At 31.0% G+C, this 16,563-nt stretch overlaps 1 protein-coding gene across 1 annotated transcript in view; it reads left to right on the forward strand.

The window, feature by feature from the left end:
• Window positions 1-7,048: 7,048 nt before the first annotated feature.
• The window catches only part of LOC136973599 (sentrin-specific protease 1-like), a 48,013-nt gene continuing 38,498 nt past the window's right edge, over window positions 7,049-16,563 (forward strand). The window contains exon 1 of the mRNA XM_067268337.1: window positions 7,049-7,341. Within this exon, the coding sequence (XP_067124438.1) occupies window positions 7,253-7,341 (89 nt within the window). The 5' untranslated portion in view covers window positions 7,049-7,252. The remainder of the gene's footprint in view (window positions 7,342-16,563) is intronic.

Below are 16,563 nucleotides of genomic sequence, written 5' to 3' on the forward strand. Positions count from 1 at the left end.
TAACTAGCATACAGTACAAAAATAGAGTCTTGTATAAAGTACAGCATGCACTTCATTATGGCAATAGCAAAAAAATTTAAAAATTACTGTAACTGTACTCCTAAAACTGAATTTAGCACTCTGACGGTTAAAAGAGTGACGAATAATGGAAATTTAACTGTACTTCTGTGCGAAGTGAGCTAATTTAGTTAGAAATTGGCCAGTTAAGAAGTGAAATAGTGACTTAGCAGTACGTATACTGGAATTTTAAAAAAATTTTGTGATTCGATAAAGGAAGGAATACCAACGATCAGAGCCGTAACTAGGATATTGGACTCCTATGGCCAAGAATAAAAATGGCGCCTTTTTAATTTTTGTTATTAAAAAATAATTATCTAATGACATTCAATATATTTTTCAACTATACACGGTAAATAATTTAAAATATATCTTTATAAATAACTTTTTTTGACTATCATCGATTTCACTTTGTTACACAGGCAAATGACTCCAACATATATACTGCTGCTTATCAACATTGTTATGAAGTTAATAATATCACTTTTAAATGTCAAAATTAAATAAATATTTAACCCTTTATTGGTATGTTACTGGTAACAAAACAAAAATAATAATTACTTAGTAATAAACATAAAAAATAAAAAAGTTTATAATTACCATATCAGATTGATGAATGTTCACAATATTAACTAATATCTTTCGAATAATAATCACAAAATAAACTTAAACACGATGAACTTTTCTAGCCTTCAGATTTGCAAATTCATCTATAACGTCCTCAAAATCAGTTTCTTTAAAAATATCATTTTCTATAGATAATAAATTTAAACTACTCAATCTGTCTTGGACATTGTAGGACGTAAATAGTTCTTAATGATTAATTAGAAAAGCCTTACTGTCCTTACAATTTATTATCATTTAAAGTCGTCTACGTTGACGTTATTTATTAATAGGACCTTGTACTGGTGTATTGGCACAGTAATGAGAGTTAATTCAGTAAAATTTCTTTATTTTATCACCTGTAGTAGCAATATCTAGCTGTAGTAGCAATATCTGTAGTAGCGGATATTGCTACTACAGGTGGTAAAATTTCTTTATTGTTACTCACTGTAGGTGATAAAATAAAGAAATTTTACTGAATTAACTCTCATTACTGTGCCAATACACCAGTACAAGGTCCTATTAATAAATAACGTCCACGTAGACGACTTTAAATGAGTTCTTAATGATTTTTAATTTACCGAAACTTCTCTCGCCTTAAACAACAGTCACGGGCAGAGTAAGCATTAGCCTTAATGCAATACTGGTGTCGTGATAAGACTCACAGAGAACCAACCCACTTGACCATTCCCTGTAATATTTGTAAATGGTGTAAAGATATCAAATTTTTAAATATTATTTTTGCTTGACTTTGAACGCGTCCAATTGCACTATATACAATGCAACAATCGGCTACAGCTTTTTAAAATTACTAATGCCATGGTAATTTTTCCATTTAAAAAATCAAAAATCGATGATATCGAACGCGTATTTTTAAATTGATCACTTAGTTGGGATATAATATTGTCAACGACTTCATAAAACAAATGTTTTAATTCATCCTGACTTGAAAGTATAGTTCCTTCTGTTTCTCCAAGTAACAGTTTTCTTTTGCGTTTTCGCTTCACTTGGGTATTGAATCAATTTCCAACTTTTCGCATTTTTGTTTGCATTCCAACATGATAATATAATTATTTCTAAAATGTTGAAAAAAAGTACTAGTCCATTTAATAATTGAGAAGAGCGAAAAATGTCTTGTGATTTATACTGTAACTGATTATTTACAACATTTATTTCGGCTAAAATATCTTCCCACATAATTAACATAAAAATAAAATTTTATGATTCAATATGTCCAATAATAATTCTAGCTGTAGCGACACCATCTTTAAATGAAGAATATTTCTTTAAGGACTTCTATAACTGCGTTAATTTGATATTTTAAATGACTTACGGCTGTTGTATAGAACTCCCCGTGGAATTTCGGGACTTTCAGTATATATCTGAACTCGGGGAACCGAGACGATTTCAACGATACCCTACTTTTGGACCGGAGACCAAAAATAATAATTTTATCATATTTACGATTTCTTGCCTTTAACAATGAATTCTACCAGGGTACCGTTGAACTCGTCTCGGCCCCCTGAGTTCAGATACAGTAGAGCATCGATTATCCGACCCCCGATTAACCGACTTCTCGGTTAACCGACCGCGTTCTAGTCAGCAAATTCAAATGTCCCCTAGTGATGTGGCTCTACAATATTTGGTTATGTCTTGGCTACTTTAATATTATTTTTGTTAAATTTTTGTATGTTTTAGCTGGCAGCGCTGGCTCGACCATAAAAGGGAGGCTAGTATTTAAACCAGGCCTAATGGACTATACTAATAATGTATTTTTTCATACTTTTCGGTTATCCGACTTTTCAGTTATCCGACCAACCCCAGTCCCCAATTAAGTCGAATAATCGATGCTCTACTGTATATACTAAAAGTCCCGAAATTCCATGGGGAGTAATCTATACAACTTCCATCTACAGACGGCCGAATGCCCGAGCGGTCAAGGTGGCAGCCTACCGCTCTGGGGACCCGGGATCGAACCCGAACGGGTCGAATAATCCCCAGGAATTTTTCGGGGGTGGTCCGTTTGGATATGTCGGGCCCCGTCCCTCACCACCCGGTCGCCTCATTGTGGGCCTGGCCGAACCCATAATGGGCCTACTAAAAGAGGCCCTCTTAGTGCCCACAGGGCGGAAAGAGTTTAAAAAAACTTTTATCTACTAAACGTGATTTACAGCACCATCTCGCGTCGCTATGTCCTTCAAGTGTTGTCTTTAGTAACGTTGTACAGTAGACCCCCCTATAACACGGTAGATACGTTCCGTGTTATATGAATCCGTGTTGTACGAGTCACTTAAATACATGATACAATCACAGCCCGGCACGTGTGCTGTTTAGGGACTACGGCTGTTTGAAAGGTTTTCTTCTATAAAATTAATCGAGTCTAGACTAATTTGACTCAACATTTCCAAATCACGTATATTTTTTTGGGAATAATCCATATAAACTATGCTATAAACAAAAAATTATAGGATTACTTACCGAGTGTGCATCGTTCGACGACGCCATTGCTTAAGCTTGTTTTCGTCGCGGAGCGGCTCGTCAAAAGACGGACGCGTGTTTCCCGATCGGCGAATTTTTCCCAAATAAATAACTTAACTTTGGAGACATCACTAATAAAAATATAATTTTTATGGCCGTTGAATAATGTTTTTTAGTAGGTCCAGTGCTCGGTTAAACTCGGCGGTTTGTACAATGTCCGCTATTGGTACAGATTCGACCAATCCTGTCGCGACACGAGTCGGCGATGACGTTTTACCGTGTTATACGAGTCTCTTTTAGCTATCATAACGCCAATGTATCAATATTCAAGTTAGGAAAGAATGCAATGAAGAAGTTTTTCGTAGGGAAAACAATGATAAAAATTTGTTTTTAGGCATTAGAAAATAAATGGATTATTTTCATTTAAACATAAAAATAATAATAATGAACGTGAATAATATATAATAAAATTGATCTATCATCTGTGAATGGAGTGAGGAAGAAACCGTAAAAATATAAAATAAAATTTTATTAATTAAAATAATTTTAAGTCATTTATTTCTACAATTATTAAAATTTAGAGTCTCTTTTAGCGTGTTATACGAACCCGATCGCAATTTTTTAGCCATGTTATACGAATCCGTGTTATATGAACCCGTGCTATAGGGGGTCTACTGTAATTTTTTCCCATCTTCGGGTAGAAGAAGAAAAAAAATTAAACAATTTCTGGATTATTCCAAAAAATGAATCCATCTCCACGGTCATGCTTGCTGCGCGCCCTCCAATTAAATTATGCGAATGCACGGCACAAGAAACAAATTTGGCAAGATCGTTTAATCGTGCCATATGCGCTTGCATGCCATTATATCAATATATTCCGGCCATGTTTGCTCCGCTGTGGTATCCTTGTCCTCTTATGTTTTTAAAATCTAAACCATCAGTTTTTAACTTATCCAAAACTTCAATTGCAAGTCCTTGTCCTGTTTTACATTTCGATAGTACAAAATCAACAAATCTTTCTTTTATAGTTACCACTTCATATTCAATTTTGACACATCTGATAATCTGGCATACTTGTTCTTTATGAGATGTATCAGGAATATTATCAATTATTATGCTAAGATATTTTGCTCTCTTTATATTATAATTTTGTTTCGAACTTTAGATGCTAGTGAAGAAATAATTCGTTTTGCATTTTTGCACTTAAATACGATACTTTTGTTTCTTTTTGTTCTTTCATTAATAGTGCAATGCGCATGCAATATTAACACCGAACATATCGTAACAATATAGATAAATACGTGCGGTCGTATCTACTGCAAAGAGGTTCTCGGAAGTAAACTATTGTTGATAAAATATCGTATTCATATTTATATATTTCAATTTTGTTATAATTGTTAACAAGTTGAAATATATAAATTTTCCTCTTTCCTTTTATTAATAGTTTTATTGTTAATAAAAGAAGAAGACCAAAGATGCGTAGGAAAGACGACTTGAACCAGAGGGGACTTAAGGCAGAAGAAGCCCTTGATATGGAAAAACGGAAGAAACGCATTAGAGAAGAAAACGCCGACCCCATATAAACATGGAAAAAGGCGAGGATAAAGAAAGAAAAAATTTATATATTTCAATAACAATAAAAATGGCGGTTTATTTTTGAAATATATGTTTGTAGAAATTACAGATCATAAATACTATATAAATATAAAAGTTTTTTTGTGTTATTAATTTCGAATACATATTATTCTGAAACCTTTTCATTGGCGCCTTTATTAAATCGGCGCTTATGGCGGGGGCCACATTGGCCATACCCTAGTTACGGCTCTGCCAACGATATAAACATTTTCGGTTCAAAATTCAATATTTTTATATTCTTAGTAAAGGACGTCCAGCAACGAATGAACCCTTCGTTAAATTACTTTTTCAAAAAAACAACGAACTGGAGAGGTAAGTTATTTTTATTTATTTATTTATTTATTTATTAGAATTGAACCTATCAAAAGAAATTAATTAATTAATTAAAATCTTTGGTATATTTATTTTCTTACAGACGAAACTAGCAAAAACAAGTACCAACCAACCAACCAATCAACAACCAGAATGACCCGTAATCGAAGCTGTTAAAGCTTCGGCCTACCCTCTCTATTCTTTAGGACCCGGGTTCGAATCCGGGCGGTCAAAACACTCCATGTTCGTCCCGAACATGTCAGGCTCCGTTCCTCATCATTGTGGGCCATGCGTAACCCCTGATAGATGTGATTAAAAGGCGTTCTTTGTGTCCACAGGGCGGAAATAATTTAAGAGAAAAATTGAATTGTATTAGAAAAATACATTATTTTAATTAATAAATAAACCACTCACTCTAATGAATATTGCAATAAAAACTGTTGACAAATTACTGTTATTGATAAATGTCTAGTATATTTGCCTCTAACGCCATCCGATAGTGAATAAACTAAGATCTTATAATCTTATACTTTATATGAAATGGTAATTACGAAAAACAAAAATTGGAAATGGCGGCACCGGGATTCGATAATTGTTAGAAATTTTTCTTTTGAATTTAGTATAGTGGTTAAAGGGGCTAAGTCCTCTAGTACAGTATATAAAATAGTTAATATAGTATTATATACCTCATATAGGTAAATAGGAAATAACGTCATTAAATACGACAAATTTACGACATGTCGTAACTCCAATTTACAAAGCTCATCGTAACCGGATTTACGACAAAATATCAGGATTGGTTTAGTTTATTTGGTTACGGCAACGCGACACATCTGATGAGGGGAAATTGATTCCTATTTACGTGTTAATAAAGTGAAGAAAACCGGAAACTCCACGTGGCTATAACATGAGCTTTTAAAAATAATTTTATGAATTGTTTTCAGTTTTACATATTTTAAATATTTAAACTGTTCGGATATGTCGGGCCCCGTCCCTCACCACCCGGTCGCCCCATTGTGGGCCTGGCCGAACCCATAATGGGCTTACTAATAGAGGCCCTCTTAGTGCCCACAGGGCGGAAAGAGTTAAAAAAAATATTTAAACTGTTAATTTAATAAAATCTTTAAATTTAATTTATCAAACGAATAATTTTAAAATACATATCCAATAAAATGATACATGCAATTCGAAATGAATTTTAAATCGCGAATTATTTTATCTATATTTTGCATATTTATTAATAAAATGCAATAAATTAGATAATTTGATTAAAATTAAAACTAAAATTAGAATCATTGAACATTTTTTTAAAAAATTAAAACCGAGACAATTTATTTTACGGAACTGACCGCTAGGAGTGGTTTTAGCGCTCGTTGATTTAGTTTCATTTGAAGTGTATTTCGATAATATTTGCATTTCGGCTATTTGTGTAGTTTAATTTAAATTGAACGAGAATCTGTAAAATCGTTATCATTTTAATTTGTAAGTCCATAATTAATTTTTAATTGTTATGTACGCGTGCAAGTGTTTGATATTTGAACCTGTAAAACAACATAATTTATTTATATAATTTAAGGAAATTAATATTATATTTTGAATGTAGAGTAATATTACTTTCAGTTTTAAGAAATTATATAATTTTTAAACAATATAAACAAAAAAATTTAAATAATAATAATAATAATACATCGTGACGAATATTGAGTAAGTGTTGCCACTCAAACGATTAAACGGAAGGTCGAAAGTATATTTACAATATTTCGACTTTATAGAAACCATACGCGGCAAACTGTAAAATCGTAATTTTAAAAAAATTGCAGTTTTACAGTTAACAAATACAAAATAAAAAATAAGGCAGCCGGCCTTAAAAAATATTTAAAAATACAAATAAAAAAATAAAGCAGGCGTCTGATGTATTGAACCGGCCCGCTGTCGCATTCGAGTTCGAGGATCACGTTCTATACCCTCGAAATAGTGTAAATATACTCTCGACCTTTCGTTTAATCGTCGAGATGGCAACACTTAATCAACGTTCATCATGTCGGAGAGAAATCGTTTGGTTGAATTTTGTTCTTTAAGTCATTTATGAAACAGATATTAAATCGTATCAAAAAAACTATTTATTTTGCATCATTTCATTATTCATAATATTGCATCGACAAAGCTCATGTTATCTGAATTCACTGACAGTTTTAAAAATCTGTTTACACCATCTTTCGTCGATAATGGAGAGAACAGAAAACGGCCGTTGTATAGGTAATTTCTATATTTCTCACTAGTTTACATTGATTAATCGCCGAATAATAATGCATTATTGAATATTATAAATGTAAATATACTATCGACCGCGTATAAGATGCGCCCGACGCCACAAAATCGCTTAAAAAGTTTTGACAAACGAAGTAAAAAAAAAGTAAATGTGCACGTTCGCACCGGAGCTCGCCTCCATCTTGTTCTTGAAACGTGCTTATTTAGAAAGGAAGAAGGGGAGTTGTTTCAATGGTCGGACGTTTCCGGAGATGTTTATAACTTAGACCACGTGTCGCTTAATTAATTTGTTTGAGAACTGCGATTTGCCTTTGTCGCTTGCCATTGAAAATGCGCTTTGTTTACGTCGCGCGCGCGCCGCTCTGTAAAAAGTGACAGTTTTTTATATCGAATCGCGAAGTTGCGATTGTCGTCGTCAGGGGACGTTAGTTCGTTTCGTGTTTGTAATGGCGGCGGATGTCGGTAAGGCTCTTTTCGTTTACTTTAATTTTAAGAATTTATTGTAAACGTTAGACGTGTCGACTCCAATCAGAAATGTATCGAGATTTTGCATCCTATTGGGTTCAATTCAGTAAAATAATTTATTTCTTCGTATATCATCTGATAACTTATAGAATTTGATAAGATTGTAGCACTCGTTACACTGTAGATCAGCGGTTCCAAATCAGTGGTCCGCAAGAGCTAAAATATGGTCCGCGAAAGATTTAAAACTTTTATTCATTTTAAATTATTATTCCCACATTGATAAAAACTGAATTTAATTTTTACTAAAAATGTTATGTTTTCTATTATAATAGTACTGTTAAAGCATGTTACTCGTGAGTTTAACGATTACTTATGTTAAAAGTTTTGATTAAAGTTTATTTTTAGATTGACACAGTTTATTTTTCTTAAATCTTGTGGTCCCTGCTAACAACAATGAAATCAACGTGGTCCCTGGTCAAAAAAAGGTTGGGAACTGCTGCTGTAGAGGATTTAATTGAGGTTTAATAACCATATTGTTTGATATTTTAAAAAAACAGTAGTTGAATATACAGTAGATATTTCACATATTTTGAGTTTTGGATTTAGTACAGTGAATATTTAAAATAAATATCATTCTAAAATGTAACTTGGAAATAACCATTAATATCATTGAATATATAGTATATACATTAATGTCAAGGATCAAATTATAATTACATATACCATAGTTAGAATTTGAATTTGAGAGGCTTTGTATAATGCAGATTTATATGAAATTTCTGATTTTCTGAAGAATGGAAACTGAATATAAATATTTTTATGCACTAACTTTGTGTTAAAAGATGCTGCCAGTTTGTCTAAAAGATTTTAAGGATGTCTTTTAACAGTATTAAGAGTTCTAGTTTGGAGAGATATGAGCCTTCTAGGACAAGTACTCTAATAAATTTTAGAACAGAAGGAAGTTTGGGTTTTCAACTGAATAAAGACAGATCTTAACAGGTAAAACAAATTTATTTTGAGCTCAAGTACAGTGTGTGTCAGCAGTACCATGCACGTTGTCAAAAGGGCTGTCCGGGAGACAAAAGACTAAATCTAGGGGCACAGTAAGTGTTGTCAGATTGGCCACAGAAGTATATAGAGAGATTTGTTTTATATTGGACATATAAAAATGTTAAAATTAACACCTAAGGTCAAATAAGTTCTTAAATCTAGAAATGATGCAGTTTACATTTTCAATTGTTTATATATTTATTTATTTTTCACTGTATTCTAGGAATTTGATTTGAAGTTTAATGATTTTTAACTTATTTCTGTTGTAGTTAAATAAAGTTTACTATTATAATAATACACTTTATTTGATGTCATTTATTTTGGAGTTTTTTCTGTTAATTATAATTTAATAAATAGTTATTTAATCTCTTTATCCAGAATATAAATTCACACTTTAGAAATCAACTGCAGCAAAAAGTTTAATGAAATAAAAACATTTTCAGCCTAATTTGATAGGTTTTCATCAGTTGAGTATTCTATCTATATTTTTTGCTAAGCTGAAAATTATGAAATAGTTATTGTTTTTTGGAAAGTGTTAAATAGAAAGAATAAAAAATAGTGTATAGTTTTATATATTATTATAAAGAGTTTGATGTGTACAAATTAGATAAATATTATGATGATGATCATGTGACTATTCATATTGATAGAATATTTGTTGATAAAAATTTTAAAGCTATTTGAATTCTGTTATGTACAGTACTGTTGTGGCCATTAGAATAATACATTTTAGACAAAATCAAAACTTTTGGAATTATATCAGGTATAGAAAATGTATTGCTAATATAAAACATGACAAAGATTATATATTACAATCGAAAGATTAAATATTATAAGTTAATGCTAAATGCAGAAGAGTTATTTTTTATGTTCCCTCATTCAGTACAAAAATATTTGCCAAGTTGCTGGAAAACAGTTTATTAATAGATTATCAATGACTGCTTCATAGTGATAATATTTACTGTAGAAAATTTGGTTGATATGCAACTTGTTTTGACATTTTTGAAAGTTAAAATAATATAAAAAGTATAATAATTTTAAAGAACTACATCTTGTTAAGTGCACTTGATACAATTAGCATTTTGAGAGAATTACTTTTGAATATATTATTTTAATCATATATGAATGTCCCAAATAGAGATTGCAATTGCTGGATCCCTCATTCAGCAATCTAGCTGAATCCAGCACATTCTTTGGCCTGCTGGATCCGCAAATACTCAATTAACTTTCTAAATAATGCCAAGAAAGTCTATGTTGTCGTGTTGCCGCTTTGCTATGTGTGCAATCGCTCGGCGGCAAAAGTGACATTGCCATTCAGTGCGACATGTGCCACACCTCCTCTCTACACTGCACCTCCCGCCCTTTTGCCTCTGCTGATCTAATTGCCAGTTGACTTTCCGCTTTTGCTAAATAAAGTGTCTTCGCACTAAATAAAATAAGTAACCCCTCTTCTAGTCCTGGTGCATAATTCTAATTTATGGTCGGTTGTGATATTTGATGACCCTGAAACCAACTGAAGTAGAGGCAGAAAGGGCCTTCTCCGCAGCGGGATATATATGCAGTTCATTAAAAAGTAGGTTGGGAGACAACACCATTAATACCATTTGTTTCTTGAGATCCTACTTCCAGAAAAGTCAAAAAAATAATCGAAGTGACTGATTTAATTTTATTTAATCCTTTAAAATACTTTATTCAAGACAAGACTAATATTTTAAAACTTCTACTCTAATTCTATTAAGTAAGAGTTTTTAACTTTTATTCTATAAGTGGTTAGTGGGCTAGGCTAGGCAGTTTTATTGTGAAAATTAATGAGAAACTGAGACTACCTAGTTAGTTAAATAGTTAATTAAATGAATGATTATCAGTATCTTAGATATATGATGATATGAACGTATGTGATTCTTGACTGTGATAATAATAACTAACTACTAATTACTTACTCACTACTTTACTAACACGAATAATTAAATTAGTTATAAATAACTACAGACTTACATGTAGAACCTATATAAAAAAACTTGTAAGACTGATAGCCACTTAGCCACTGATTATCCATCCTTACATTATTATAATATACAGTGGAACCTCGGTATATGTCCAATTTGGAATACGTCCTGTTTGGACGAAACAAATTTTGCTTGGTATACGACTTAATTCAATTATACACGCCATCTATGAACTAGTAGCACTATCGGTGTACTAGACCAGACTACACGTTCGTGGTTCCACAGTTTGTAACTTTGTTAAATTTCTTCTGATTTTAATTTGTAAGTAAAATTTTATTATTTTCATTAATCACGAATTGCAAAAAGGCAAATGAAAAGCAACAGAAAACTAAAAAAAATGACTAGAATCACAATGGAATGAAAAAAGATTGTTGAGAAATATGGAGGTGGCATGGGTGTTTGAGATTTAACTGTTGCATACCATATTCTGAGAACAACGATATCGACAGTCGTGAAAAATAAAGACATTATTAAATCTGCTAATGTTGCGAAAGGGATTTAATCAATTTCTAAACGGATTATTAGTATTAAGGAGAGTTTGATTTGATTTGATTTTGATTTAATGATTTAAATCTATATATATAAAAATGAATGTATGTTTGTCTGTCTGTGTGTGTGTGTGTGTGTTTGTCCTTCATGCACTACCACACCATTTATCTGATTGCCATGAAACTTCGGGAAATTGTTTAATACACTTCCACAAAGGTTTCTGGCACATGTGAAGACCACCATTTCCCCCTTTCAAAAATATATTTATATATGGATTAAGGCTTTTATGTCCAACAGATGGCGCTAACTTCCGACAACCTAAGTTTGCTTTTCTGTGAGGCATTATGCTTTTCTGTGAGAATGGACTAAAGCAGATCATTTTCTATCTATCTATATAAATAAAATATAACGTTCGTTTGTTCCTACCAATTCCTTTGAAATTTTGACACAACGTTGCATTCAAATACGCACGTGTTTTCATATAATATACATGTCGAAATTCCCCCACTGGGGGGGTGAGATGGACAGGATTATGGCTTACTGCAAAGAACTCAGCTTCTATTTATACTATTTTACATGCGGTTTTTTGCGTTTTTAATTGCGTTTTAATAGGGTACGTCAACAGAATATACACTAAAAAGGGATTTTTCGATATTTCCTTGCGGGGGAGAGGGACGGGATTAAGGCTTACTGCGAAGAACTCAGCTTCTATTTATACTATTTTACATGCGGTTTTTGCGTTTTTAATTGCTTTTTAATAGGGTACGTCAAGAGAATGTACTGTACAAGTTCAAGTTCTTTATTGCCGTACAAAGGTACAACCCCGGTACCACGTAAAAGAATGTACTGTACACTAAGAAGGGATTTTTTGAAATTCTCCCCACGGGGGAAGTGTTACACATTTATAATAGATACATTTTGAGCCACAACAACGCGTGGCCGGGTCAGCTAGTAATATAATACAATATACTGTAATAACTTTAAAAATATATAAGAAAATTTATTTTTGTATTAATGTGCTCAAACAGTGTTTAAATTATTTTACAACTCCATTAATATATCATACCAAGAGGGGTTTTTTTACATGAGAACGGATTAATCATTTTTACATTACTTCTTATGGGAAAGGTTGGTTTGGTATATGTCCTATTCGGTATAAGTCCAAACATCAGGAACGGATTAAGGTCGTATACCGAGGTTCCACTGTATTAATATAAATTAATTAGTAGAATTACCTTTGCTATTATTTAACTTAAAGATTACATTATAATTATAATCTAACTAAACATTTAAAGTTAATTATCTCTATTTCAAGTGTTAAACCGAACCAAGGTTAAGTTTACTTCCTGAATGTGTAAGAAGTTTTACTGATTTATAGTGACCAGTCTAAATAATAAAAGTTTCTTAAGTATTTAAAAAAAATGTTTTATTTCTTTAAAAGAAACTGTAAATTGTTGGATAAATAGATAGATAACACTTTATTACACCAAAAATACATCTGCGCTGGATCCAGCTGGAATGATGTTGGTCCAGCAAAAATCCAGCTGGATTGAAAACACTGCTGGATTGCAATCCCTAGTCCCAAAGCCCAATATTTTAGTGATAAGCCAAACAATTGCTGGATTAAATCATTTGACTTATTAATAGTAGCAGCAAAGTAGCTCGATTTAAACTGGCAATTACTTGGCGTATTATTTTAATCATGTTTTTGTTGTTTATTAGTGTGTTTCAATTTTTGAATATTTGGGTATCTAGTGATGGTCTATAAATGGGCTAAAAACATTAATTTTCAGTAATCTGTCCTTACTCTGGTGTTGATATTTTAAATTTAAGTGAATATTACAATTGTTTAAACCTAATTAAAATAAAATTTAAGAGAGCAATTCAAATCATTAAAAAATTTCAGAAATAAATAGTCAGTCACTTAGCAAAATTCCATAATTTTCATATGCAGAGTGACAAGTTATAAAATTGAATAAAAATAATCGAATAATGTTTTCTTAAGATCAGGAATGCTTGGTTATTTCTTATTGTATATAAATTTAATATAAATTCTCTTTTGTGAAACTTTTTATTAACATATAAAGATTAATTCATGTAACCAAGTATTAATTGTTTAATGACATTATTTTTGCATTTGCTGATTAAAAAATTTGAAGTTTCTAAAAATTAGAAAGAAAACACGAATTTTAACAGTAATAAAAGCAAATTGGAAATTAAACATACATAATCTGTTCTGTTTATGGAATATGCCAAGGCAGAATATATTTCTAATTTGTTAAGATACTTACATGTGAAATTATATTTAATTTTTTTTATAACACTTTGAATATATTTGATATAGATTAGCTTTAATGCATTTATTTTACTGTTTAATTTCATTTAAAATACAGTAGCGCGTCGATAAGTGGAACCAATTGGGGACTGGGGTCCTTCCAGTTAATGATTTGTTCCAGTTTCCGACTTTGTATGAAAAAATACATTAACCTGTCCGATGTTCAAATTTTTCTCCGTTGTGTGTCGCTTCGTGTTGAATTTTCATCGATTTTAAGCCTAACGAAAATTTTTATAATAATCATCGAGGCTATCGTATCGTTAAAAATTATTTTTGCATTTTGTACAAACAAAATAAATATATTAAAGAATATAAAAACATGAAAATTATACTTTAGAAGTAAATTTAGTATCAAAAACATTTGATTCAGCACAACACAGTCCGACTGAAAATCGTTCCACTTTCCGGCCTTTCCACTTACCGACGTTCCACTTATCGACGCTCTACTGTATTATTAACCAATAAGGAATATTTATTAAGACAGAGTTGTAAGCATAATCGTTTAATATTCATATTTATATCCTTTGATCAGCACAACACAGTCCGACTAATCGTTCCCTTTTCGGCCTTTCCACTTACCGCGTTCCACTTATCGCGCTCTACTGTATTATTAACCAATAAGGAATATTTATTAAGACAGAGTTGTAAGCATAATCGTTTAATATTCATATTTATATCGGCTATAATAAATCTGGAGTTAGAAGGAATTTTTAAAATCAGAGTACCATGGATGATAGGTCGATTTCAATATTGAATTTTGATCCTGAGTTATTGATTGCGATATGGCCGAATTCATCAATAGTGTGTAGCCGTTTTACCAATTTATGTCAGATTCATCTAGTAAGGCACTTGAAATTTCATACGTTTGAAGTGTGTTGTTAAATTTATATTGCCAAGTATCTTTGATGGGGTCTAGGACATTGGTTTGATACATATTTTGGTGTAAAAATTTTATATTCTCAATCACCTGTATTTATAAGTTGGTAGTAAAATCTTATTAATCTCTTTAAAAACCAAGGAAATAGTTGAATTCTAGTTGTTTCTGATCTAATAGATTAACCTGATTCTGTTCTCTCAAGTTTGAATATTTTACGTAGATAATTAATGTGAAATTTTTCAAATTTATAAAAAAGATCAAGAGCCCACACCGAGCTGGTGTAAAAAAGTGAAGGAAGAATAACAGCATTAAAAATTTTAAATTGAAGTTTTAAATTAGAAATTTTTAACATTGAGCATAAATATATAGTATTATCGATGAGTGTATTAATTTTTGCAGTAAGAACTTTCAAATGCTGTTCAAATGCAATATAATTCATTCTAACTAAAAGTAATTTCCAAGTATTTTATATTGCTGACAATTTCGAGAGGTTTGTCGTCTAGGTAAAAACCTTTTTCTTGATTAGTTAATTTAGTATTTTTTCTGAAGATGATTATTTTTGTTTTTGAAGCGTTAATCGATAAATGTAGCGATAATAAGTATTTATTTACTGTATCGATTTTATGTTGTAATGTTATGCAAGTAGGTGCTAATAATACCAAATTGTCTGCATATAAAATATGGTGGAAGATACAACTATTGATATGTATTCCTTCATTATCCTTATCAAATAGATTGTTTGTCATTTATGTAGAAATTGAAAAGATACGGAGAAAGAGGTTCACTCTGAAGTTTTCCATGATTTGTAATTATTTCTGGATTATTTAAGTTGCTATTTACAATATAAAGTTTATAGGAAGAAAAAAGATACATAATTGAGCTTGAGAAACAGTTACCTGCACCATATAATTTTAATTTGTTGACCAGAGTCAGAACATGTACAGGGTCAAAAGCTTTGGTGATATCAATAAAGACAGTGTAAATTTTCCTATGTTTTTTTTGTAAATATATTTGAATAATTGAAGATAGTAGGAAAATAGCAAATTCTGTTCCTCTGGATTTGGTAAAAGCATATTGAAATTCAATTCAGCTACAAAAATTAAGAATTAAGTAAGTAACTGAGAGTACTTTTGAGTGAAGTTATAAATGAAATTTATGTTAAAAATTGGAAAATAAACAAACTTTTAATACATTAATAGTGTGAATTGTTTAAAAAAGTATAATGTGCAAAAATTTTTAATGGTTTTTCTAGTTATTAACAGTGCTGAAGCTCAAATGCAAATTTTTTTTTATAGTTTAGCACTAAATATAAAAAAATCTGTGAAATGTTTTGCTAAAGTTGCTTTTTGAAGTTATTTTTCTGTCAGGTAGTCATCTTTTCTGTTTCTTATATTTTGGCAGGACAGTTCTATTTTTAAGCAGTTTTTTAAGTTATCTCTGAGTTGTTTAACATTACAGATTGATTTTAATGTATATTTTCTGTAATAATAATAATATTATTTGTCAAAAAAACTTTTTCACATTAATTTAGGATTTTCTATAGTTTTTTAGTACTAATCAAATAATAAAAATTTTATATTAGTTAAAATTTTAAAATGTTAAGTGTTTGGCATGTTTAACTGATTTTATATTTAAGCATTTTGAATTAATGTGAAATTGCTAAAGTTATTTTGCTACTGATATTCTGAAGAAAAAATAGTCAAGATTACTGGAAGTATTGAAGTTGTTAATAGAGCTTTGGTTTTTAAATTCTGCTTGTTCTGTTATTACTATAAAACAATGGAATTCAAACATTTTAACATTGCAACCAAAAGGTAATTTTCTGCGACCCCAAATGGGGTCGTGGAAAATTACCTTTTGGTTGCAATGTTAAAACGTTTGAAATTCAATCTAAAAATTTAAATTTAAATTTTTAGATTGAATACCATTGCTATAAAATGTTTAGCCCACTGACAAGCGACCTTTTCTGGATGTAAATTTCAAGACAA

The sequence above is a fragment of the Centruroides vittatus genome, unplaced genomic scaffold (genome assembly GCF_030686945.1).
Source record: "Centruroides vittatus isolate TY-2023 unplaced genomic scaffold, ASM3068694v2 contig_3236, whole genome shotgun sequence".
NCBI classification, from domain to species: domain Eukaryota; kingdom Metazoa; phylum Arthropoda; class Arachnida; order Scorpiones; family Buthidae; genus Centruroides; species Centruroides vittatus.